General features: G+C 48.9%; 1 protein-coding gene across 1 annotated transcript in view; it reads left to right on the forward strand.

Annotated features, from left to right (window-relative positions):
- SLC6A2 (solute carrier family 6 member 2) overlaps positions 1 to 21,525 on the forward strand; it is a 37,481-nt gene extending 15,956 nt beyond the window's left edge. Inside the window, exons 4-14 of the mRNA XM_068992450.1 lie at positions 3,567 to 3,705; positions 8,358 to 8,492; positions 10,061 to 10,164; positions 11,389 to 11,513; positions 12,768 to 12,880; positions 14,373 to 14,501; positions 16,724 to 16,823; positions 18,032 to 18,132; positions 18,580 to 18,747; positions 20,519 to 20,590; positions 21,502 to 21,525. Coding sequence (XP_068848551.1) covers positions 3,567 to 3,705; positions 8,358 to 8,492; positions 10,061 to 10,164; positions 11,389 to 11,513; positions 12,768 to 12,880; positions 14,373 to 14,501; positions 16,724 to 16,823; positions 18,032 to 18,132; positions 18,580 to 18,747; positions 20,519 to 20,590; positions 21,502 to 21,525 — 1,210 coding nt within the window. The remainder of the gene's footprint in view (positions 1 to 3,566; positions 3,706 to 8,357; positions 8,493 to 10,060; positions 10,165 to 11,388; positions 11,514 to 12,767; positions 12,881 to 14,372; positions 14,502 to 16,723; positions 16,824 to 18,031; positions 18,133 to 18,579; positions 18,748 to 20,518; positions 20,591 to 21,501) is intronic.
- Positions 21,526 to 26,600: the final 5,075 nt, after the last annotated feature.

Raw genomic sequence — 26,600 nt, forward strand, 5'->3', positions numbered from 1 at the left:
GAGCCCTTCTCATGCAGCTCTAGATTCTCACCTTCAGGCTGCTTTTGTGTGCTTCTCAGTATCTGAGTCATGAGCTGCTTCTGGGATTTGTTTTTAATGGCCCTTTTATCTAAATGCTTCTGCTTTAAAAGTTACTCACTTTCAGCTTGGGAACCCAGCAAGTTAGACTCCCAGTGCCAACCCTGAGGAGGCTAGCTGGGTTTTTGTTTTTTTTTTTTTCCTGCTTTCCTTGGAGCCTGCTGGCCAATTTTCTTACCATCTTATGCTCCTTTAAGCTGATGAACTGAACATATCATTTAAGGGAACAAAACTGCAACACTCCCCAGGCTCCAGGCCTGAAGCCAAACAGCCCGAGGCAAAAAGAAACCCTGATGCTCTGTAACTCTAGCTGTAAAAGGGCACCCTTGGTGAACATGCACCAGGAATAGAAAACTTCTACTCCCTGCCTGTTCCTGGTGGGGAAGAGACCTCTCCCTCCACCCCAGCACTAACCCTCTGCGCTTAAATGTCAAGTGAGATCTGAGCCCATTTGGCCCACAGACTTCGGAAAGTCTGGATCATATACTTAACGATGATTCATTTTCATTAAACTGCTGGAAAACTGCAACAAACCCAACTTACTTGTCCTAGCCCCCAAGGCTTGGGGCCGCTAGTGGGGAGGAGGCTGGATTCGCTTTTCTTGGAAATCAGCTCTGGAGTCTAGCTTTTTTCACTGATGAAATACCTAGACAGCCACTGCAAACCTTAAAGTGGACCCCGCACACATGTGAGTCACCCGGCTGGTTAGGGGCCATGTCAGCCATCTGATGGGATGCTGGAGTCGTTTTAGCATGTTTCAGGCAAGCACAGTTGGTTCAGAGCCTTTTTTTTTTCCCCCAGTCAAATTGGCCAAATGCTTACTCATACCATTTAACACTTGATTGTATGTAAAGCAATGGAAAGAAGCAGGATTAAGAGTCAGATGGGTTCAGTACCTGATTCTAGTTCTCTGTCTTTTTAGACATGCCCAGTCTCTCTTCTTCACTTCCCTTCCCTTCCCTCCCCTCCTCCAACCCATTTTCCTCCACTTCCTCCTCCTCCTCTTCTTCCTCCTTTTCTTCTTCATCTTCCTCTTCCTCCCTCCCTTCCTCCCTGTCTCTGTCTCACTTTCTCCCCTGCCTTTCTCTCTCCCTCTCTGTCTCCTCCCCCGTTTCTCTCTTCCTCTCCTTCCTTCTCAGGACAGGAGAGTGGGCCTCAGCTAGGGCGTCATTTTAGAGCTGAGACTAGCAGGGAGAGAAGTTTGCCAGGCAGACACACTGGGCCAGGAAGTGTGTTCTAGACAGAAAGGAACAGATAGTTCCAAGGCCCAGAGCGATGAGAGCTTCATATAACTGGGGAATGACAAGCGGCTGGCGGTCACAAGGAGCCAAAAGCATGATGTGGCAAGGCAGGGGGATGCACTTGGCACAGGACAGTTCTGAAAGGCCTCAGATTCTGAAAGGCTTTTTTTTTTTAATCCTCTTGACCAGGATTTTACAACCTTGATGCTTTTGACATCTGGGGCTGGATAATTCCATGTTGCAGAGGGATGGCTCTCCTGTGCATTTTGGATGTCTAGCCTATCCCTGGCCTCTGCCCACTAGATACCAGTAACACTCACCCTGCCCTCCAGCTATGACAACCAAAAATGTCCCCAGATGTTGCCAAGTGTCTGAAGAAGGCAGGGGCAAATTTGCACCCCGTGAGAACCATTGTTTTAGATGATAAAGAGCATCTGAGGATTGGGGGGCAGGAGAGTGACAAGGTTAGAACACAGTTTGAGATGGATCAGATGGTTCTACAGCAGCATAGCCTGTGGACTTAAGGGGGCTGACTGGAGAGACTGGGATGATGGGGAATGGGGAGGTTTTTACAGCAGTCCTGGAGGAAGGTCTGGCTTGACACTGGGCCATGAGGATGGAGTGTTGGTAGCAGAGCAAGAGATAAGATTAGGAGGGACCAGACACGGAGACTCATTGCTGGGGAAGCTGATGCAGGATGAGTAGCTTACACCCATGGCATCCTGCCCCAGGGTGGTCAGGATGAAGGCTGTTCTGGGGATGGGAACACAGGTCTTGGCGACCTTTGATCAGCCACACAGCTCTGCTCATTCACTCACTGCAGACTTCTCTGTATGCCTGTCAACACCTCTCCTTCCCATCTCACTCCTACCACACCCAGGCACTCCAGCTCAACTCACCTGCTCTCCCATGGGCCTGCAGAGAAGCTACCAGATACCCCCTCTGTGGAGCCTGCCCTGCTGACTCCCTTGGCTGAATTTTCTGGGCCCCCCTCAGCTTCTTTGCTGATGCCTGCTGTTCCCTTGAAAGCTGGGACTCAATCAGATTGGTAGTTCCATTGATCATTGGTGTTGAGCATTCCCCGAGTTCTAGCACTGTCTCATATTCTGCAATGTAAACCTCGTGAGAGCCCTTTTACTGTAGAGGGGAAAAAAAGCTCAAGATGGGGAGTGTTTGCACCAGCTATTGTCACCCAGGAGTTCTGTGTGGCTGGAGCCATCACCTCCTTGTCCCCGGCCTTGTCACCAGCCCCCAGCAGCCCTCTTTCGGTTTTGACTTCTTTCTCGTGAAATTATGTATGTGAGATTCATCCATACAGAGTTAGTTGCTGTATAATGTCATACTTTATGAATATGTCATAATTTATCTAGTCTACCGTTGATAGAAATTTGAGAATTTTGCAGTTTGGAGTTGTTGTGCATAATGCCGCTGTGAACATTCTACACCATGTCTTTTGATGGACATGTGTATATGTTTCTATTGGACAGATACCCAGGAGTAGAATTGCTAAGGCAGAGGATATACATAGGTTTAGTTTGAGTAAAATAGGAGAAATGTTTACTTCTTAGTCTCCAGGCCAGGGATTCTTAAGCTCAGCAACATGGAAATTTTGGAGGCTGTTTCGTGCCGTATAGGATGTTTATGTTGTCCTGTGTATTGTAGGCTGTTCCACTCTTCTGTCCTCCAGATCAGCGGTCCCCAACCTCTGAGATCTATGCCTGATGACCTGAGGTAGAGCTGACATAATAATAATAGAAATAAAGTGTGAAATAAACATTGTGCACTTGAACTCATGGAAAAACTGTCTTCCATGAAACTGGTCCCTGGTGCCAAAAAGGTTGGGGACTGCTGCTCTAGATGCCTTCTGCCCAAGTTGTGGCAATCAAAGATACTGCAGACATTGCCAGATGTTCCAATATCCACTTCTTTAGCCTGTGAGGACAGAGACCTTTCCTCTGTTTATTCACCACCATCTCTCCAGGACCTGGCAAGCAGAGATATTTATTATGTTGAAAACTTCTGTAACTGTTTGAAAAACAGCCTTGGGTGGGGGTGTCTTCCAAGAAGACTTGCTGGCTAGGGCAGGGCAGTGCGAGGCACAGGCTGTGACTGCACAGAGCAGGTCCCGGTGATGCGGGGCAGGGATGGGGGCAGCCTGGGCCCGTCTCCATCGATACGCACTTTCAGGGACTGGCCTGTGGTCAAGGCCGAGGTCGTCCTGCCTGATGATACCATCTTCCCCGGCAGGCGTGGCGTCCTGCATCTGCATGAGAGCAGTGGGATTCATGACATTGGCCTGCCCCAGTGGCAGCTTTTGCTCTGTCTGATCATCGTGGTCATCGTCCTGTTTTTTAGCCTCTGGAAAGGAGTGAAGACATCAGGAAAGGTAATGTCTTTGTTTCTCTTTTAGTTGGGAGGTTGGCCTCAAAAAAAAAAAAAAAAAAGAAAGGTGTTTTTTCCTACCTGTAATTCAGGTAGTTGGTGAAAGGAAAAGGTGATGCTAGAAGAACAAAGTCTGGGTTTTCACCCCAGCTCTGCCACCAGCTTGCTGGAGACCTCGGACAAATCCCTTCCCTTTCCTAAGCTCCGGGCTCTCCAACAGTAGGGTGAGGGGATGTGAGTGGATCAGGGTTCGTCACACTTTCCCACCAAATCTTCCCTAATAGCAGAGACCAGGGAATGAGGACACCCAAAGCCCAAAGCAATCTATTGACATGTATTTGATAAATCTTAAATTCTGGGGGACTTAAGTTGCATGCCAGTATTGCAGCCTTCTTTAGAATATAACCATTTCCTTCACTATAAAATTGATCATTCTCACCCCTGAATTTTTGAGTAAAAGAGAATGCTCTAGAAGATATCTGGATGAATCCTGGAACATCTTCTGACACAGTGCTGAGTGTTCACAAGAGTTTAGGTTTCCTAGGGAGAGGAGTATAGAGTTAGATGACTGATGACCTAGGACAGCTTGCCAGAGTTGGTGTTCTGACTAAGGTGACACTGCTCCCCATAGCCAGCCCCTCAGGGTGGAGTATAATCAGGCCATTGCCCACATCGATTCTGAGCCTGAGAAACATCATGAGAACAACAACTCCATTTGGACCCTGCGGGTCTATGTAGAGCTTGACTGTATTAAAGAGGCTGTAGCTGGGAAATATTCTATCCAGTGTTTCGGTTAGCTATTGCTGTGTAATAAAAGAGCTCAAGATTTCATGATGGAAAAATAACAATCATTTTATTGTCTCTCGTGATTCTTTGAGTTGACTGGGCTCAGCAAGATGATTCTTTTTCTCCATATGATATTGCTTGGGCTACATGTCTGCGGGCATGACTGGGCTGGAACCTTTAAGATGGCACATACTCATTGAGGGCAGTTGGTACTGGTTAGGAGCTCAACTGGAGCTGTCAACCAGAGCACCATGGGTTGTTTCCATATAGTTTTGCTGTGTGGCTTGGGCTTCTCACAGTGTAGTGGCTGAGTTCTAAGAGCATGTTCCAAGGAAGCAAACTCTAATGTGCAAGCAGCTCTGCCAGTCTCTCTTTACATCATGCTGGCTATTGTCCCAGGAGCCAAAATAAGTCTTGTGGTAAAGCCCAGAGTCAACATGGAACACATGGAGTGTGTGTTCATTGGGAGTTACAAGGCAACAGCCTATCTGAATCAGGCAGCCTGGATTTATGAGAAGCTTCATTAGGCAACTGATTTTGGAAAGTGGGATGCATCAGGCATCTCTGTGGTTCTCCCAGAGTCTTGGTTAAGTGATAGATAGCAAAGATGGCACAAAGCACCAGCAGAGAATGAGAATGGAATCCGTCAAGAAGAGCTTGAAGTGGAACTTCCTCTTAGAATGTTGGAGACATGGTATCTGCTCCAAGGAAGAACCCAAATGAAATGCAGACCAGGGCTTGGAGGAATTCTAAGAGCAGAGCCAGGATTGGACCACAACCATCCCAACACCTGGCACATAGTAGGTCTTCAGTAAATATTTACTGAAGAGCTAATGAGGGAAGAAGGGAAGGTAGGAAGAAGGGTAGGTGGGTAAATGAGTTTGGGGAACCTCACTAAGTGTTCTTTTGAATCCACTTCAACTTTTTAAGCATTTATGGATACCTCCTATGTGCCAGGCTTGGTGCTAGTATTAGTGATGCAAGAGTAAATACGACAGATTCAGTTGATTGTAGTATTATGTGTGTTACAGGCAGGTGTAGGTCAATCACGTTCGTTCTTGCATCCCCATCCAGAGACACATGTGTGTCCCCATTTCAAAAAACACTAATGGCCACAAACTACACATACTATTACAGATCTTGGTTTCTTAAAAACTTAACTTTCTTTACCTTGAAGATAATTTTTCAACAGGTAGTCAGGTTGTACTTTGAGATACAAACTTTGGGTTTTTCAACTGTCATTAAATCAATTTAGGGGGGTCACCACAGCTTTTCAAAATGAAATTGTCTAGATAATAGCAGTGTACATTGCCTGTAGTAAAGTAAGAGCTGTCTTGTGAAATTTGTGATTCAGTTATAGCAATCCATGTGTCTTATAAGGTTTTTCTTACCATGGTTCTCATGGTCCAAAAAGCTACATTAGTGGCAGAAGGAAGTTCATCAAACTGAGAGGGTTGCAAAGACCATGCAGAAGGTGGCATTTAGGAGAGAGCTCAAAGGACAGGGGCAGGTGGAGATGGAGCAGAAGGAAGGCATTGCCAATGGAAGGAACTGCAAGCGAAGCCACAGAAGCCCCAGGCCAGCCTCATCCAGCCTCTTCATGCCTCTCCTGGGAGTCTGGAGCAGGGGTCTTCTGGCCTCTGCAGACAACAGAGCTGCAGAAGGTGTATGAGTTTTACTGCTGCTGCCAGCCTGTGTGAGGGGCCACCACGCACTTCTAATATTGCACCCCCAAATTAAGTTTCCTATTACCTTCGCTGAAGGGGTACAGCCTGCCCCACATGGTTTAGCACTTGACTGGAGCAGGCAGGAGTTGTCTCTGAGGGTACCAATGCTAAAGAGAAAAGGAGTGGAGCTGAGCATGTTCCACTCCTTTGTACAAAGGTACCTTCAGAGGAGGACTCATCCCCTCCCCTGAGGAGTGTAGTGAGGGGCCTAGCAGGGCAGGGGTGTTGCCCTAGGAAGCCCCGCCCCAGATGAAGATACGTCACCCAAAGTCCCTGCCCACATTTTGCTTAAGTCCTCCGGTGTTCTGGCGGCTGAGTGGGCAGGGGGCCCTGCAGTCCATGGGGAGGGGCTTTCCAGAATAAGGAGCTTCACACAGGACACTGCTGTGCTCTTTGTCTTTATACTTTGGCTCATGAGAAGACCACAAGTGTTGCTTATTTCTTCCCAGACTGCATCTAGAACAGGACAGGGACCTTCTCTTAGCAGGCTGTCCCAGCCACAGAACTGGCCTGGGATGAATTGCAAATGTTCACACTTTCTGTCTTGGCTGGTGAAGGCTCTGTTTGGGAAGGTGCATGACTTCACAGCTGGCGCCTGGGATGGCGAGGGACGGATACAGTCTGATTCAGGGAACGGGGTTACCGCAGACCACACAGTGATCCTGGCTCACTGACCACTGCAGGGTGGAGGGTGGAGGTATGAGTCAGGAGTCAGTTAGCTCCCAGGGCGTCAGGCAAGGGTGTCAAACACAGTGCTGTTTGCTGCCCTTGAGTCCTGTCTGCCTCCTCCAACTCGTAGTCCTTGGCTGAACGAGCCTTAGCAACTATAAGCCTGTACTGAACATCTAAATGCTGACCTAAAAGGCTCTCCAAGACCGTCTACTCCAGGTGCTTGTACAAATGGGGATGCTGAGGCCAAAAGACAGACAGGGTTTCAAAGGAGTCTTGACAGGGGCTCAAAAATAAAGTAGCATGAAGGATTAAGAACACGGCTTTGTGGTCAGATGACCTGTGTTGGAGTCCAGACACCATCATTCCCTACTGGGTGACCTTAGGATGAATGATACCCCCTAAGCTTCAGTGTCCTCACCTGCAAAGTGAGGCCCATTAATGGTCCTGCCAGCCTCCAGGGCAGTTGGGAGGATAGGGTGAGAGGTCTTCGGTGCTGGGCTAGCAGATGGAAATTGCTTCATAAATGTTCCTCATCTGTCTTTGTCCCCTGCAACCTGGGAGAGCTTTAAAACAAATTTATATATATATATATATTTATTTATTTATTTATTTATTTGGCTTTGCCAAGTCTTGCAGCATGCAGGATTCTTAGTTGCAGCATGTGAGGTTTAGTTTCCCAACCAGAGATCGAACCCAGGCCCCCAGCTTTGGGAGCATGGAGTCTTAGCTGCTAGACCATCAGGAAAGTGCCAGGAGCCATGGGTCCTGAAGTGCAGGACCCATCCCAGACCAATCCAATCAGAAACTCCAAAAATGGAATCTGAACTTTGACATTTTCAATGTATACTTCCCCCCAGAGTATTCTCATGTATAGTCAGGGGTGAGAAGAAACAAAGAGGAAGCCACACAGCCTTCTCCTTCCCCCACTTCTCTGTTTCTTTAGCTTGGGCAGAACGGGCAAGTGTCTCTTCTTAGTCTGGGGACAGCCTCTTCCTTTACAGGTTTTTGGACAGGGCAGTTTGTATTTGCCCAAAAGAAAGAACTGCTACAGATGGGAGTTTCTGCCCAACCACATCCCTCCTTGGGCAGGGAGCTTAGGAGGATATGTTTGAATGAAGGTAAACAAGACAGAGAGAGGAGGGACAATGGAGGGCATAAAGGTGGGGGTGCCTAGTTCTTCCTGGGCAGCTTGTAGAAGAGGAGGTCTTGGGCACTGCGAGAACCTGGTCTTCATTCTCACTGCCCTTAGCTTCCTGGTGGCAGCACCTCCGGTAGGCTGGCTTTCTCGCTAGGTGCAGCCTTGGGCTGTCCACTCTGTCCTGGAGTGCCCCAGGTCTGACCTAGTGATGGAGCCTTTAGCACATGCGCTGTGGGAAGGAGGTGGGGGAGGGTGTGACTGGCTCCCTCACCCCCACCCTGCACCACACGGGCAGCAGAGCCAGACTCTCACGGCCAGCTTGTCCACTGCCAGGTCGTGTGGATCACCGCCACGCTGCCTTACCTCGTGCTGTTCGTGCTCCTGGTCCATGGCATCACGCTGCCCGGCGCCTCCAATGGCATCAACGCCTACCTGCACATCGACTTCTACCGCCTAAAAGAGGCCACGGTCAGTGCCCAGCGACCACCCACCATTAGGCCAGGGTGAGGAGGGTTCTCAGTGCTCTATGTGGCCTGGGGTGGATCCTCCCCACTCTGAGCGGCAGCATCTCCGTCTGCCCAAAGACTGGTTTCATCTGTACCCAACAGTATCCTTGAGCCTGTCCAGCTCTGATGACCTGGAATCTGTGGTTCTACTAAGTGGCCTTTGCAGACACCCTCTTTTCAAAGACAGCACTATCCTGTCCTGGGTTCTTACCCCTGCCCAATGTCATGGCCCCCTAAACCACTCCAACACCCCAGACCTATTTCTACTCTGGTCTCCAATCCTGGCCTCTGGTAAAGTCTGTGATGTCAGCATAAGGAGTAGACTCAGCCATGGGGAGACCCAGACCCTACTGACTGTCTCTCCTCACATCTCCTTTAGCTCACTGTCCTGCCCAGAGACTACCATGCAGGTGGGGTGAATTTGGAGTGGAGTCCAAAATAGCGGGTTGAGGCCAGGAGCAGAGACACCCAACCTCTTCCCTCATGTGCTCCTCAGTGACAACACCTCAATACGTTCCCCCTAGAATCCCCAAAGATATCCCCATACTCTTTTTGAACCCACAATATCCTGGCAGGGAGGACCAACAGAGGTTTAGGAGGGACACAGCTTACACTGTCCAGGCATACCTCAGTGTTATAGCCCAATAACCAAGAGAAAAACCTGCTTCCTTAGTAACTGCCAGAAATATAACAGCGTAAGAAACAAATCAGTCTTGTAAATTGTAAAGCAAGTCAGAGTTCTATCTGTTCTGCACTGTTTACATATCTTAAATCTTTCCAACAGTAGAAATAGCCTGAGTACCATCTGAAGGAGCAGCTCTGTCTTCCTCCATCAGGTGGCTTCTCTTGTTACACCCTCTGCTTACAAAGTGGGAGATGACAGAAGTCTCATAGCTCTGATTGTGGCTTAGTCCTGGTGAGCTAGGTAAAGTTATCCCCATTGTACAGATGAGGAAACTGAGATATAGACAGTGAAATTGACCAGGGCTAGACCATGAGGCTGAGCAATTGGAGAAGCTCAGATCTCCAGGCTTCTAGCTATGTAATTTCATCATCCATCAGATGAGGGAAGTAAGCCCCATTGGCCACCAAGAAGTCTCCACTCTCTGTGGGTTGGTAGAAGCTACTAGGAATCATAACTCCTTCCTGAAGCTGTTGTCTCCAAAACACCTGAGATAATCTTAACCCTTTGCCCTTGCCACATCCACTTTAAAGCCACATTTAGTTTATTAACTTTCAGTTTTTAACTTTCTTTGAAAATCAAAATACCTAATTGAGCCAGTGAGTTCCTCCAGGGTGAGCTTACTCATGACCACCCAAGGCTGGATGATGCCAGAGAGACCCCAGGCTCTCTCCACAGTGAATTTGTACAGGCTGCTGGGGAGCAGGAGTTGTGTGACTGCCCACCTCTGGCTAGATCTCATTTCGTGAGTCTAAGAGCATCCCTGGGGCTTCTCCGCCTGTCTGAAGCAGTGAGGTAGTCCAGTTCTCTGGGAGCCGAGGGTGATGCCCTTTATCTGCCCATTTCAGGTGTGGATTGATGCTGCGACTCAGATATTCTTTTCCTTGGGGGCTGGATTTGGAGTCTTGATTGCATTTGCTAGTTACAACAAATTTGACAATAACTGCTACAGGTAAGATCCTTCCGGGATTCCAGAAAGCTCTAAATCCTGGGTACCCTCACAGGGGTGGAAGAGAGGGTTCTGCTCTGGAACAAGTCAGATTTTCTTCTTAGGTTTCTTTCCCTGTGAGATGAGGCAGAGTAAAGATCATCCTGGAGGATGTTCTATGAACTCTGACATGGCCTATGGGGTTCTTGGTGAACATATGTCCCTTCAGGACACTTCTTAAGCAGTGCAAGCTGAGGAGCTGGGATAGTTGAGGCCACTAACCCTGGGCAATCATGGTAGTGCATAGCTGTGACAGAGGGACACTGTCGCTTTCAGAGCAGCCAGCACTGCCCCTCTGTCCATCTGATGCCCCGGGGGCAGACAAGGGCGGAATATCCAGGCTGGTTGCTTGAGGGGTGAGGGCCCTGGCAGGGTCAGTACTTAAGACCACAGGGAAGAATAAGAAGTCTGCTCAGGGTAGGAAAGTAAGAAGACAATGCTCTAGATCAGCTGGCTCTGTAAGCATTTAATGCTGCCTCCTGCTGGCCCAGTGCTGTGAAGGCTTCAGACAGGAGAACAAATGGGGCTGCTTCATCACTCTCTGTCAAAGGCTTAAGACAGAATCCCTGGTACAAGACAGAGTAGGATGAATGCACGCAAGTGGGACAGGCTATGGGGAGGCTAAGGAAATGGGGTAATCAGCCCTGTGATAGAGGATCAGTGAGAGCATAGAGGGTGCCTTTGAGGTGAGCCTTGGTAGAGAGTTAGGGTTGGAATAGGCAGACATGGAGTGGGTGGATCACAAACAGCACGAGCAGAGCCAGGAGAGGTGGTATGTTTGTGAACCGGCAAGTTGACTGGCTTGCTCAGAGAGTGCATGTTAGAGAGTCCCATGAAAGAAGGCTGGGAAGAAGGTGAGGTCATCTTAGCAAAGCTCTTGAATGCCAGGGTGAGAAATTGAGAGGCACTGGGGAGCCATGGAAAGTTTGTTGAAGAAGGAGACTGGTGATTCAGTCTCCCAACAAGAGTTTGATATCAGTTTCTGGTATCAAAGTGTTTTATCCAGCAGTTGACCTATTTCCTACATCCGCAGGCTCTGACCCAGGGATGGTGGGGGCACTGGGGTCTGGACGGCATCAGCAAACGGAAGAGGGGGATGGCATTGGAAGCCGTGGATTCCATAGATGGTCCATAAGCAGGGTTGTGGAGAGTCAGACAACTTGAATTAACAGTGCTGCTTTTCCCCAGGGATGCCCTGCTGACCAGCACCATCAACTGTGTCACCAGCTTCATCTCCGGGTTCGCCATCTTCTCCATCCTTGGTTACATGGCCCATGAGCACAAGGTCAACATTGAGGATGTTGCCACTGAAGGTGGGTGTAGGCCTGCCCACTGAGAAGGAAGGGGCTGAGAAACTCACCTTCTTCTCAGCTGTGCAGTTCTCCTGTGGCTGCAGGACCGAGGGGAGTTGGACACGGGGCCTTCCCTGCTGCTGCTGGATGGACTTTCTTTGAGGCCGTCAGAAGAAATTCCAGGCAGAATCTTCTGAATCAGGCCAGGCCAGAGAGGTTTTTGGAGCACCCAGTCTGTGCCAGCCCCTGGGCTAAGCACTTGACATATCTTGGTTTAGTTCTGGCAGTGCTGCCAGGCAAGTCTTAATAGACCCATTTTAAAGACTAGAAAGCTGAAATTCAGCCTGTTAAAGTTGTTCCAGGTCACCCAGCTAGTGAGTCATGGTGCCAGCAGTTGAACCCTGACCAGCCCTACAGTAGAGCCTATGCTCCCCCACTGCGTCTTGTATTCTTTTTTTATTCCTTCTCGTATTTTTATGGCCACAGATAGGCTGAGACTTGGGGAGGGGCTGCCTCTGATGAACTCTGAAAACTCACAAAGTTTTGGGAGTAAGAGGATCCCTCACGAGGTGTAGGAGGTGGGGTTTGAGACCCGTAGCTGTCCAGGAGAGGTACGGCCCTCTGGCTTGGCTGTTTAAGATCAACCTCCTTGGCATATGTGTACCTGCTTAGTCATTCAATCATGTCTGACTCTTTGGGACCTCATGGTTCCTTTGTCCATGGAATTTTCCATGCAAGAATACTGGAGTGGATTCCCATTACCTTCTCCAGGAGATCTTTCTAACCCAGGGATCGAACCCTTGGCCTTCTGATGATATGAAACTGATATCAAACTCTTGGGAAATCAAGTCACCAGCCTCCTTCTTCAACAAAGTTTCCATGGCTCCCAAGCGCCTCTCAGCTTCTTACCTATGCATTCAAGAGCTTTGTTAAGATGACCCCACCTTCTTTCCAGCCTTATTTTGGATCTGGCTTCATCAGTCATATTTATTTATTTACTTTCTTGGCCTCACCACATGGCATATAGGTTCTTAGTTCCCCAACCAGGTATCGAACCCACAGCCCTTTCCTTGGAAGTGTAGCATCTTAACCACTGGACCCCCCAGAGAAGTCCCTGTCCATCATCTTTAGAACCTTGGTTTGCTCTATCCACACATGACTGACCAAATATGATGGGGCTGGACTAGGGCTTATTGGGTCTCAAATGCTCCCCTGTCATCTGCAGCTCAGACCCACAGCCCCAGCCACTGATGAGGTCCTTGATGTTTCTTCCAGGAGCTGGCCTAGTCTTCATCCTGTACCCAGAAGCCATTTCTACCCTCTCGGGGTCCACATTCTGGGCCATTGTGTTCTTCATCATGCTCCTAGCTCTGGGAATTGACAGCTCGGTGAGTGACCTTGTTCAGGATACCATCTGCCCTCAGATACCACTAGACTCTGACCCTCCCTCCCCAAATAACCACACATTACTAAGTCTCAAGTTTTTCCCCATTCAAATCCCCGATTAGTAGTTGTTTCCAGAAGGCCCTATTTAAATGCAAACAAAGAAATCAGTACTCAGAAAGGCAATGATGATGGCATGTATGCTCACTTGTGTCCAGCTCTTTGCGACTCCATGGACTGCAGCCCGCCAGGCTTCTCTGTCCACGGAATTTTCCAGGCAAGAATACTGGAGTGGGTTGCTGTGCCCTCCTCCAGGGGATCTTCCTGACCCAGGGATCAAACTGGCATCTCTTGCATCTCCAGCCTTTGCAGGCGGGTTTTCTTTTTATCACTGAGGCACCTGCTAGGAACCAGGAGAAACCCCCTTGGCACTGTGGAAATTTACAGATGGGGGAACTGAATTCAGAGTTTAGTAACTCCTGTTCTCTCACCAACAATTCTTACCTTGGTATTTCATCAGCATCCACTCAGGCTGAGTGAGTGGACAGGAGTCAAGACCCTGTTGATAAGGGGGAGATAGGAGCTAACTCTTGGCTCCCTCTCACATGGTTTCTGAGTTCTGAGCTTGGTTGACAACAGGGCAGAAGTAGGGTGAGAGGATAGGGAGAAAGCCGAACCTGCCAGTTTCTCTAGAAATCTCTTGGGGTGCGTGAGTCCAGGGCTTCTGGGAGGTTCGAGGGAGCTGGGTACCTGAGACTGGACTCCCTGGACCCCAGGGACTGAAAAAATTTACACAGCCTTTAAGTTGATAATTATGGTGCATTTGGCAAATTTTCTAAGGACGTCAAGCCTGGGCAGCAGCCTATCAGATTGCTCCGAGGCTGCTCTGAAGAGGTAAGGGAGGAGCTAGCATTTATAGGAGTTTTGCAACAAAAACCAGGTGGTCAGTGTTAACTGAAGAAAACCAAACATCTCAAGTTAACAAATTTAGTGCTTTTCTTTAAGGGAAAAATGCAAGAGTCTGGGCTCACTGAAATCATTTAATATGTATCTTAGCCACTGGAGAAGGCAATGGCACCCCACTCCAGTACTCTTGCCTGGAAAATCCCATGGATGGAGGAGCCTGGTGGGCTGCAGTCCATGGGGTTGCGAAGAGTCGGACACGACTGAGCGACTTCACTTTCACTTTTGACTTTCAAGCATTGGAGGAGGAAATGGCAACCCACTACAGTGTTCTTGCCTGGAGAATGCCAGGGACGGGGGAGCCTGGTGGGCTGCCGTCTATGGGGTCGCACAGAGTTGGACACGACTGAAGCAACTTAGCAGCAGCAACAGCAGCAGCCATCTAGGGCCAGTATCCTGTTTTTCCCCATCCTGAGTCCCCTCAGGATGTACCTTTGGTTGGGAGCTGACGGCTGGAGCATCCTTTTTTTTGCTGATATGGCGGGCCACAATTTTCATTCACCTCTGGATCCCACCCTGCCCGGTCCCCTCCAGATGGGAGGCATGGAGGCAGTCATCACGGGCCTGGCCGATGACTTCCAGGTTCTGAAGCGACACCGGAAACTCTTCACGTTTGCCGTCTCCTTTGGAACCTTCCTTCTGGCTCTGTTTTGCATAACCAAGGTGAGGGGGCTTGGCTCTGGGTCACCTGGGGCTTGTGAGGCCGCATTTCAATCCAGCCAGGTATTCCCAGACTTGAAGCAGACGGTAGGACTAGGGGGACCATGGCAGTACCTGGTATCCTGAACTCTGTGGTCCCGTCCTCTAGGATTATATCCCATTGTCGTCTATCCCCTCTAAGCCTGAGGACATCCGGGCAAACCTGCTTGTTGGTTTGGGGTGGGGAGCAGCAAAGGGCCATTTTAAACTGTCAGCTGAAAAAGAGTACACAACCTGAAAGTTGAGAATTAGGTTTTATTTGGTGAACCAAACTGAGGACTTAGCCTGAACGTGTTAGCTGCTCAGTTGTGTCTGACTCTTTGCGACTCCATGGACTGTTGCCCGCCAGGCTCCTCTTTCCTTGGAATTCTCCAGGCAAAAATACTGGAGCAGGTAGCCATTCCTTTCTCCAGGGGATCTTCACGACCCAGTATCGAACCAAGGTCTCCTGCGCTGCAGGCAGATTCTTTACCATCTGAACACTAAGGAAGCCCTAAGCTTGGCACAGCATCTCAAATAGCTCTGAGGGGCTGTTCTGACGAGGTCAGGGAGGAGCCAGGATGATTTCGGGTGCATGCATCAGAAAGCAGTAGCTTGCAATAAGCAGTGACTGGAAACAAGACCTTACCTCCCTGACTAGAAACAAACCCTGGTGGCCTGGGTGGAAACAAGGAATCCTAACCATTAGACCATAAGGGCTGGCGCCTAGAATCTCCATCCCTAGTCCTTGTCTGCCTTGTAAGGGAAAATCAGACCAGGAGATGAAATGTATAGAGGAAAGTAAAGTGTATATTAGAAAAGCAGAGTGCATGTGGAAGGATGCATGGGTGAACTCAGAGTTGCTAGAGTCGCACCTTTGGAAGTTTAAATCCTTGTTAAAGGGGAAGTCTTCCGGGTCTTTATCTTCTTCTTGGCCAGTTGTCTTGCTTTGATCCTCCCCCCCCATGGCTAATTTACCTCAGGACCCTTCCCTGGGTGTGCACACATTTCTTAGTCAAGATGGATTTCATTGCAGAGGCATATGGAGGGGGTCTGGCATTATTATGGTCTGGCATTCCCTGCATTTTTGACCCCAGGAAGCCTTTTGCACATGTATAGTGTCTTCCTGGCCCAAGGATGGAAAACATATGACCTCTTGATCTCTTAACAGAGTTTAGCCCCTCTCTATTCATGCCAATGAAGTACCGAATGCCCGGTTAACCACCGTATTCCTATTGTCATATCATCTCAAAATGTAGGCAGACCTTTGGTCCTAAACATGTAGCCCAGAGCCCATTAGTCTCTTGCTTCAGGAAATGTAAACACAGGGCTGGTAGTGAATGTCTCTCCTGAAGCCTGTCTTTTTATCACTCCAGTAAGTGTGAACAGGGGGCCAGTTGTAAATGTCAAACCTGGAGCCCATCTATCTCCTGCCTCAAGAGTATATGAGTTTTTGCAACAAAAAACGAGGAAGTTGGATCAAAAGATTACTGCTAATTAAAGAAAACCAGACATCTCAAGTTAAGGAGTTTAGGGCTTTTCTGTCTATAGGAAGATGCAAGAGTCTGGGCTTATTGAAATCATTCCTTTGATATACACCTCTGCTATCTGGGGGCCAGTATCCACACTTCTTCATGCTGAGTGCCCCCGCAGGGGGTGACTGCTGCAGTTGGTTGCTATATGGCAGGCATCCTGTTTCTATCCTGCATTCCCTCAGGGCTCCCCTTCAGGGCAGCTGTAATGTGATGGCTTGATGGCTGCGGCATCCTTTGTTACTTACATGGGAAGCAACATTTTTTTCACTGATAAAATCCATCTTGCCTTTTTTTCTTAATACGGATTTATTTATTTATTTGGCTGTAATGTTTCTTCGCTGTGGCACATAGGATCTTCGATCTTCTGAGGCATGTGAGATCTTTCTGTTGTGTCATGTAGGATTTAGTTCCCTGACCAGGGATTGAATCCTGGAAGTCTTCCAGCTTGCTTTTTACTGGCTGAAGTCCCCACCCTCAGACTGAGTGACCCCAGAAGGTCTTTGTTAGAATATGTAGCAGCAACACAGTAGCACCCTAAACCTCATTACTTGAGTATGGGGTAGGGGTGAGTTCTGAGTGAGCCGGACAGGGGAGAGCTCAATTTGATGGATGGAACAGTTGATCGCTCCTTCTAGCCATGAAGGTCTCAGGCTCTCTCTGTCCACACCCCAGGGTGGAATATATGTGCTGACCCTGCTGGATACGTTTGCGGCGGGGACCTCCATTCTTTTTGCTGTGCTCATGGAAGCCATCGGCGTCTCCTGGTTTTATGGTAGGTGCTGGGCCCTGAGTGTGTGTGGAAAAGCCTCAGCCCCCTGGGCTTCTGGAGACTTTTCACCTGGTCAGGCAAAGGGGCTTTTCATCGCCAGGGCTGTCACTGGCTGATCCCAGAGTTGTATAAGTGGCTTATATTGGTCCGTAGCTCTCAATTCATCTTTGCATGAACTCCCTTTAACAAGAGGTGGCAAAGGCCCCAGAGGCATCAGTGTCAGCTGTTAAGAGAGCAATTCGGAGGAAACTGCTGCTCCCTGAGCCATGCCATTCATTCTAGAGTAGGGCTGCCAGATTTAGTCAATGCAGGATACAAGACGCCTTGTTAAACTTGAATTTCAGATAATGGGTAATTTTTTTTTTTTATTGTATGTCCCAAATACTGCATGAAATTTCCTAAGCTAAAATTTAGTATTGTTGTCTCTGAAAATCAAACGCAGCTGAGTGTCCTGTGTTTTCTCTGGCACCCTTGTTTTGGAGCTGAACGGGGAGAACTTGGCAGAAAGTGACGTGTGCTGTCATCCACTTTCCCCCATGTGTGTGTGCTAAGTCGCTTCAGTTGTGTCCGACTCTTTGCGACCCTATAGACTTTAGCCCACCAGGCTCCTCTGCCTGTGGGATTCTCCAGGCAAGAATACTGGAGTGGGTTGTCATGCCTTCCTCCAGGGGATCTTTCTGAACGAAGGACTGAAACTGCGTCTCTTATGTCTCCTGCACCAGCAGGCGGGTTCTTCAGCACCACAGGGAAAGTCCCCAGTGTGTCACGATTAACGTGTTTATCCTGTTCTCACTCTTTTCTGCTCACCAGAAAGAGTCTGGTCTCTTCTACCAGATTAAAGTCCGGGAAGCCTCTGTATCCACAGCCATCATTGTTTTAAGATTCGGGAAGCAAGAGGAAAGAGCTGGGCTTTGGGGTCAGGCCACCTTGGCTGTGTAACAGGGACAAGTCCCCTCCCCAAGCCCTGGTTTTCCTTCTGAAAAGTGAATTGGGGTTACTCATACGAAGGGACGCTACCCTTGAGTGTGTTCTCACCTGTTCTGAACCAGCCAAATGCCCATCCCCAGGTCTACTGTGAGCCAGGGTGCCCCTGCTTGCCCCGCTTTCTGCTCTCCACCTGGGGGCAGACCCCTGTGGGAGGCAGTGGAGGGGAGTGGGTAGCCGTGGGCTCTGTAGGGGCCGCGGTGACGCGCCTGCCTGTGTGTGCGCAGGTGTGGACAGGTTCAGCAGCGACATCCAGCAGATGATGGGGTTCAAGCCCGGCCTGTACTGGAGACTCTGCTGGAAGTTTGTCAGCCCTGCCTTCCTCCTGGTGTGTAGTGTGTGGTGGGAGCGTCCCGGGGTGAGGGTGGAGGTGGGGATTTTGCTTCTGAGGGGAGGAGGTTGGGATGCAGAGACCTGCTCAGGAGGCTCCGCCTGCCCTGTTGATTCCAAGGAGGCTTCCATATGAGCAGGGTGTCCAGCCTGGAGCCAGGTCTGGGGTGGGGGCTGTGTGTGCCACCCCTCAGCCCAGCTCCAGGGTCACCTTTCTAGTCTTCTATCTGTATTGCTCCTGTTTCTTTGTCTCCTTTTCATTATCCACCCTTCCCTGAATCCTTTCTCTCTCTTTCCCTCCATCCTTATTGCCTCTATCCCCTGCATCCGTCTCATGCGTTAGTCCTCACTTCGCTCTGGTCCCTCTCTGCATCTCTCCCTCCCTCCCACCTCCTCCCCTCTCCTTGTCTCTCTTCTCCTTCATCCTTGTATCCTTTCCCCCCAGTTTGTGGTGGTTGTGAGTATCATCAATTTCAAGCCACTCACTTACGATGACTACATCTTCCCACTCTGGGCCAACTGGGTCGGATGGGGCATCGCGGGCTCCTCCATGGTTCTGGTGCCCGCCTACGTCGTCTACAAGTTCTTCAGCACCCGGGGCTCCATTCGAGAGGTGAGCTCTGGACCAGCCCAGGGCAGAGTAGGGGGACAGCCGGGCAGGGTAGGGGACAGCCGGGCAGGGTGGGGACAGCAGGAGAAGGGGCATCCCAGGTCATTCCTGCTGGGGTGAGAGAGACAGACAGGAAGGAAAGGAGGGCGATGTATGTGTGATTGTAGTTGATTCACATGGTTGTATGGCGGAAACCAACACAACACTGTAAAAATTAAAAAAAACACACAACGAGAAAAGAATACACATAGCTGAGTCACTTTGCTGTAGAGCAGAAACTTGCACAGCACTGTAAATCAACTATACTTCAATAAAGTAAATCTTTAAAAAGGAGAGACAGACAGGACACAGACGTTAGAGTCAGACGGACCCACCATGTTGGCCATGTTATTTAGCCCCAAGCCTCAGGTTCCACTTTCGTACCCTGGGATGATCAGATGGACCGTGAGAGGTGAAAGGGAATGCTTAGCCCGGTGCCTGGCGCACTGGAGATTGCCGCCACATGACGCCTGCTGTTAGGTCGTCTGTCATATGTAGTGTGCTCTGGCCATTGTCACCACAATAAGCTCAGCCCTCCAGTCCCCTAAGGAGGAATTAGCCTGTATTAACTATGCCCACTACTGTGTCCCATCTCCTAAGGTTTGTCATAACCCTAGATGTCTCCCACTCTCCCTATCTGTATTCACCATGACCCTGTATTTTGGATTTCATCTGCCTTTTTCCTGAACCTGATACCTGATCAGCCTAAACCAGAGATTTCCAAAGTACATTTCTTCTTTGAGCTGTGTGCATTGCAGATACATATATTCAGGATCAGTATTTGGGAACCAGAGAATTTTAACTGAAATTATGTCTGCCCTATTCTTCAGTTAAATGGCCTTTCTTTATAAATAATGGTGATAGTCTTTTCTTCGTGTCCTTCTGATTTCATTCCTTCTTTATCCACTGTCTTTACTCATACTTACTGAAAATCTGTACAGGGCAGACCATATTCTCAACACTAGACACACTCCCCTGGACTCATATTCTCCTGAAAGGACAGATACACACAGGAGGACCTAAAAGAGTGAGCCGTACAGGAACTTAGGGAAGAGGGTCCCAGGCAGGGCTGTGTCCACCCCCACCCCCTGGAGACATGTCCCCTGTTTATGAAATCCTACGGTCCGGGACCTTCGGGGCCCTTGGGAGGACCGTGTTCAGTGAGCTCATCCTGGACGTGGAACCAGGACCTACTTTGGGTTTTTTTATTCTTTACACTTTGAGGTCCCCCCACCTAGTGATCAGACATTGATTCCAGACACATTCCCTGAGTCCACCCTGTGTCTAGCCCCCTAAGAAGGTGGCCCCGGTCCCCAGGCAGGACTGAGGTTCTGTCACTGTTTTCTCACTGTGCTCTGAGCTTGTCTGCAGTTCTGCCTCCAGTCGTGGTTGTAAAAGTGCCTGTGTGTGTGTGTTCGGTGTCAGCCCCTTCTGTGAGCTGTAAGCTCCCCCAAAGCAGGGTGTGTGGGTGTCCTTCAGCCCTGGACCCCCAGGGCTGAGGCCAGTGTGTGACAGCAGTCACTAGCTCAGTAAGCGTCCACCGAATGCATATCTCAAGGTAAAATGACCAGCTCCATAAAGCAGGGTGGAGAGTGTCTTGTACAAACCTCTCCTGCTGTCCATGTGGGCCTGCAGGGACAAGCAGCAGGTGGCCCTGATGTGGGGTGTGCTCCGGGCTGCTGGAAGGGTATCCCTGGGCCAAGCTGAGGCCTCCTCCACTTCTCCATCCTCACAGAGACTGGCCTATGGCATAACTCCAGAGAGCGAGCATCACCTGGTGGCCCAGAGGGACATCAGGCAGTTCCAAGTAGGTGCAGCTTGGACCATTCTGGTGGGGGCTGCGGGGTGGGGACCCACTGCAACCACACACCATACACGCCAGAAACCCCAGAGCGCCTGGGGGTATGATACTAGGAATGGAGGAAAAGGGGCCTGTCTTCTGACCACTACCAGCTTCTCCCTGCCCCCCTGCTCCTTGGTCCTGAGGTACCAGATGCCCCAATTTCCTCAGCTCTGTTCTCCCTCTTGGAGTTGTGACCGTGGAGTATCCCCAGATTAGGTTGAGGCTTGCTTATCTTGAAGGAAGTGCTGCAAGTACATCAGTAACTTGGTGATCTAAGCCCTACTCTTTTCCCTTTCAAAATGTGGGGGTGGGGGTTGGGGAGTTTCCCTATGACTCCCCTGCTTCAGATTGGCTGACTTTGCAAAGCCTCCTTTGCCCTTTCTGGGTCTCAGTGAAAATTATAATTTAATTTTTCCTCTGCTTTATTTTACTTATGTTTGGCTGTGCGCGGCCTTCATCGCTGTGGGGGCTTTCTCTCGTTGCGGCAGGCGGGGGCTGCTCTCTGGCTGGGGCGCTTGGGTTTCTCACTGTGGTGGCTTTTCTTGTTGCAGAGCACGGGCTTCAGTGGCAGCATGCGGGCTCTAGATCTCGGTAGCTGTGGCACATGGGCATAGTTGCCCCGCACCATATGGAATCTTCTCGGACTAGGGATTGAAGCCATGTCCCCTGCATTGGCAGGTGGATTCTTAGCCATCAGACAGACCACCCGGGAAGTCCCCATGTAACAATTAGGGAACCCTCCTAGGTGTGCTCCAAGTCTTTGAAGGAAGCGGCTGTGTTTTCCGCTCCCTCTGTGGTCCTGCTGTCTTTCTCAGCAGCCCTCATCCCTCGGTCCCTGCCTGCCCTGACCCTGGCCTTGCTGTCTCTCTCTGCAGTTGCAACACTGGCTGGCCATCTGAACCTGGCCCCGAGGAGGAACCCTGCAGCGCCAACGTTCAGGTCAAAGGCCACCCCGGACACTGTCTTGGGATTCCTCTCCGAGCCCCTCTTCTTCCTCTTTTCCAAGTTACCACTGATTTAGTGACCTGGTTTTCTTTCACCTTCTGTTCACCTGGCCTGAGGGCTGTGGGCTTTTGGATTGCTAAGCCTCGTGGGAGAAGAGGAGAGGAGGGAACAGGAAAAATGACTTCTGTTGAACCTCTATTAGTTTCGAGGAAGTCTCCCCCAGTTGTGGGAGCCAGCTGGGGCTGAGGTCTGTGTCTCAGGCAGAACTCCCTACTGTGCTGGCTGGTATTTTGGGCCACAGAAGAAATCTTCAGTCCACCAAATCAGACAGGATGTTGCTTTTCGGGTCAGACACCATAAAACCAGAACACGCACAAGCAGCCAGGCTGAGTCTGGGGGGCAAGGGAGTGGTATATAGATCTTACCTCTCTGTTTGCCCTGGTCAGTGCTGGGCCTTGATCAGGGAGCTTTGGGGATATTTGTTGCTGTTATGAAGTCCATGGAGAGAAGCTCTGTGGGGATCATGAGCATAAATCTTCATGGTCTTCACTCCAGCTGACCTGGGTTTGATTTATGTGTGTTCTGGGGCTTTCTTCTGGCTTCTGGTGCTCAGAGGGCCCAGAGCTGTGGGGGTCATAGTAAGTGGCTTCTGCACAGGAGTCAGATGAGTCTGTAGAGTCCGCACGCGGGTCTTGCTCTGTTAGGGACATGATGCTCAGAGAGCTGCCTGTGGCTCCTGGGACCTTCCTCAGGAACTCGGGGTGGGAAGCCAGAAAGGCCAGCTGTGTGTCTCCACTACAGGATCCTCTGCCATCCTCACAGAGCCAGGTCAGTGTCCAAAGGCCATCTGACAGACAGCTGTGTCTGTGGTGTTCACAGATACCTTCAAAGCCTTTCTGTGGGAATCCCACCCAGTGTGGACCAGGGGTTCTTGGGTGAAGGGGAGTGGGCCCTGAAAACTCCCTTTGTCTCTCTTCATGAGGGCAGCATGGAACCCAGGACACAGCTCCCCGGTCACTCAGGTTGAGGTCACTCATATTTCTCATATTGGCTGTTGTGAAGAATTTCTAGGTTGATTTCTGATACACATTCATGAGTGCTGCCCTCTGGTGGTGCTTGCTGGTTAGTGTTGGCTCATTCAGAGAGGTGATGTATAGCTTGGTTAGTCGGTGGCATCTATTTGGAATTTCTCTTTGTGGTATCAGTTTCTTATGCTCTCGGAAATCTAGAATTGTGGGTTCTTGTTCTGACTGTTAGAGGCCCTGTTGCAGAATCTTGAGGGGGAAAACGAGGCCACATCATTTTCACTGGGAGTGCAGGGTGACACACACCCCAAAGGTGCTTTAGGGAAAGTGGGGCGGGGCAGGGGGATGGGGCGGGCAGTCACTGAGCCTGGTCTACTGATTGCGGAGTCAGTGGAAGATGGTTACCTGGGGGCAGGCTGGGGGCAGGAGAATGGTTTTTCTCTCAGAGTCAGAGCTCTGTTGAGTCAGGCTCCTTTATGTCATTCTTTAAAGTGGGAAACTCAGGAGACTTTAGATCTTTTCATATAAAAAAGTCCAGTTAAAAATCTGAGACAACCCAAGTAGCAGGTGTCTTAGACCCTGAAAAAGGTGCAGCCTGGAAGCACCCAACAGGGTGGAATAAACAGGTGTGGGAATGAGAGCAGAGTGACCAGTGTCTGGTGGTTATCTGGTCCCACCTGTGGCTCTGAATCCACCCCTGAAGGGTAATTCCTCCCTAGGTATGACCTTTTCTTTTTTTTTTTTTTACAAAGCACTTTCATTCACGTTGCCTCCCATCCACCGGGCAGATTCTGTAGGGCTGGCTTCTCTGTCCCCATTTCCCAGGTGAGAAAACCAAGGTCCAACATTTCTGTCATTCTTGCTCAAAGTTCCTTAGCTACTAAGGGATCCAGTCGGACCCTCAACTCTCAGCTCTGACTCTCAGCTGAGAGCACTTTGAAATTCCCAGCACAATATAGTTCACCATACCCAGGGCTGTCATGAAATGTAAACAACAATCCATCCAGTCAAGTGGCCAAGGAGTATTTATTTCTTAGCAAAATAGCAATGTGTTGGAAGAAGGGAAGAGGGGAGGAGGAGATGTCATTTATTTCCCTCTAGCTGTTTGCCAGGGAGGAAAGTATTTCACTGCTCTCTTTCGATGAAAAGAGCCACTCTAGGGCCATGGTCCCCAACCTTTTTGGCACCAGGGACCGCTTTCATGGAAGACAGTTTTTCTGGGATGGTTTCAGGATGATTCAGGCACATTACATTTATTGTGCACTTTATTTCTAATATTATTGCTTTAGCTCCACCTCAAGTCATCAGGAATTAGATCCTGAAGGTTGGGGACCCCTGCTCTAGCGAACAGTGGCATGTGAAGAGCTGAGTCTGCTGGGCAGATATGAGTCAGAAAAGCCTGTGTACCAGGGGCCCGCTTCAGACAAATCCTGTAGGTTGCTCTTTGCTGTCTGTATGTGGCCCTTCTGCTTCCAGACACATGTCTGAGGGTGAATTGGAAATGTGGTGCTAGCTGACCCAACACCAACCAACCCAGCAGTGCTGCCTTCTGGGGAAAGTTGACTCCCGAGCCTGGGGAGCAGCTCTGGGGGTGGGGGACCTGGGACACCTGTGGACGTTCTCATGGAGGTGTTGGCAGACCTTCTGGGTTCACCTTTCACCCACATTTAATGAAAAGAGAGCATGGGCTTTATCATAAACGATGTTTGACTTCTTCTTTGAGGACATTTTATTATTATTATTATTATTGTAGAGGTTACCCAGGATAAGGGTGCTCTTGTGTACTGTATAGGGCACTTTTGCTATTTTACTAGATTTTTAAAGAATTTTTATTTTCCACGAAGTGTTGAAATATCTGTTTAAGACCATCCTGTTAACATCTCTTCAATGTCTAATTATTTAGTGTCGACCTGTGAGTTGGTCTTCATTCCAGATGTGAATGAGACAGAGGAGAAGGGGACCTGCCAACTCTTGCCAAATATCCTGCTAAATAAAGGTCCTCGAAGCTGCCTTAATTCTCAGAGGGGTTCCAGCCCAGGTGGGAGCCTGTCTCTTGCCAAAGGATCCTGGTAATGTGAGTGAGACTGAACATTATTACCAAAGATGTCATTTCTTAGTAAGAAGTTCACTGAGCTCGTTTCGTTTACATCCTTTGAAAGCCATGAACGGGAGAACAGAGAGGAAGTATGGCGTGGGGTAAATAAAATGCACAGTATTTAGAGTTGCACCAGGCTGAGTCTGTGACTGTCTTATGGGTAACCTGGGGGGACGGGCTCCACTTCTGTGGGCTGCAGAGTTCTCTGTCTGTAAAAGCAAGGGTTGAATCAGAGAATTGAAGGTCTCATCCAGGAAAAAAAAATCCTGTCTCCATAGCAACGTTATTATGTTAAATTTACAAAGAAGGAAGCACACAGTTTATTGTAGGGCTTTCCTGAATGATCTAGTGACCAGTAACAATCTACTAAGTAGAGACATGTTGGAAGTATCATGTTTTCTGGACATTCAGTACTTCCTCTTTCTCCAATATTTCTTCAGCTGTTGACGGAAACACTTGGTATTTTAAAAAATAAATGCAACCCTTTTGTTTGAAGGAATTTGAGGGTAACCGATGTCCTGCCCTCCTAAATATGAAAATCCACAGCTCTGAGGATGTGCAGCTTGGCTATAGTTGCAATCGTACAAGTCACCAAAATTCTGGTGAATGTGAAGTTGCTTTGGGGGTTCCTGCCCTCATCCTTCTGTTTACCCACTTCTGTGTAAACAAGGACTCTTTCAATGGTGCCCTGTGTCACGGACTGTTCCAATGTCATGCAGATGTCCATATCTGGTATGTGTTTATTTTAAAAGCTGTCCTCTTCATGGAAAATTCAGTGTACAGAATAATAAAGGATATTTCCTGTGTCATGTATGTGGTAGTGGTATTCTTTCTGGCATGAAGGTAAAATATTACAAAATTAAATAAGTCCAGTGGGTCTTCTGTGATCAGTCTCCAGCTAGTAATAAAGAGCTTCTGATCATCATGGCCCACCTTTCACCCAAATGATTCTTTTTATAACCTAGGACGAAAGTTTGAGGGGAGGTAAATGGTTGACACATATTTTGAGGTAATTAGAAAATGGATATCTAGTTAGCTAACTAGTTTCAATTTTTCATTTCTAGGGCTGAATTTCAAGGGCCCTTCTGTTTTTGACTATGATATACTCTCAGGGAGTGATCACAGATGTGATAGATGAATTCATACTAAAATGTGAATGACTACCTTCCTAGGTAGCTCCTAATAGACAGAAGTGGAAGTTGCTGCTTTCATCCATTTCATATTTTTAATGTAGTTTTCAGCAAACATTTTCTGTAAAGATCTTTGTCACAAGTAGTCAATTCTGTTGTAGAATGAAAAGTAGCTTTATTTACAAGACATGTGGTGGAATGGATTTGGCTTGCAGTCTGTGGTTCGCCCTGGATTAGGGAAAAGAACAAAGGGTTTTGAGTCAGGTTAGACCTGGGTTTGAATACCAGCCCTACTACTTAATCCTGTGAAATCTTGGACAAGTTACGTAAAATCTCTGTGGCTCTCTTGCTTCTGAAGAATGAGAATAAGACTTTCAAGAGGATTAGCAGGATCAAACAAGATGATGAACACTTAAGAGCAACTTTTCTGGGACCACAGTGCCTGGATCCAAATCCTGGTTCCATCACTCAATTGTCTGAAGACTTTGGCAAGTTATTTAACCTCCCTTGCCTCAGTTTATCATCTCTACATGGAAATGACAATAGTGACCACCTCATGGGGTTGTGGAGAGGATTAAATGTTAATATTGGAATCAGAATAGGGCTAGCTTGCACAGCTTGTTAGTTTATGTTCGGCACGTGTCGGTTACATAACGATTCTCTCTTCTCCTTTTCACCCATCTTTGCCCATTTCAAAGGCAGCCCAGCTACTGCTGCTGTGTTTTCATGTAGCCAAAACAACGTCTGTTTCCTTGTCACCTCGTTAGGATGGCACCCCA

This window comes from Capricornis sumatraensis, chromosome 20 (genome assembly GCF_032405125.1).
Source record: "Capricornis sumatraensis isolate serow.1 chromosome 20, serow.2, whole genome shotgun sequence".
NCBI classification, from domain to species: Eukaryota; Metazoa; Chordata; class Mammalia; order Artiodactyla; family Bovidae; genus Capricornis; species Capricornis sumatraensis.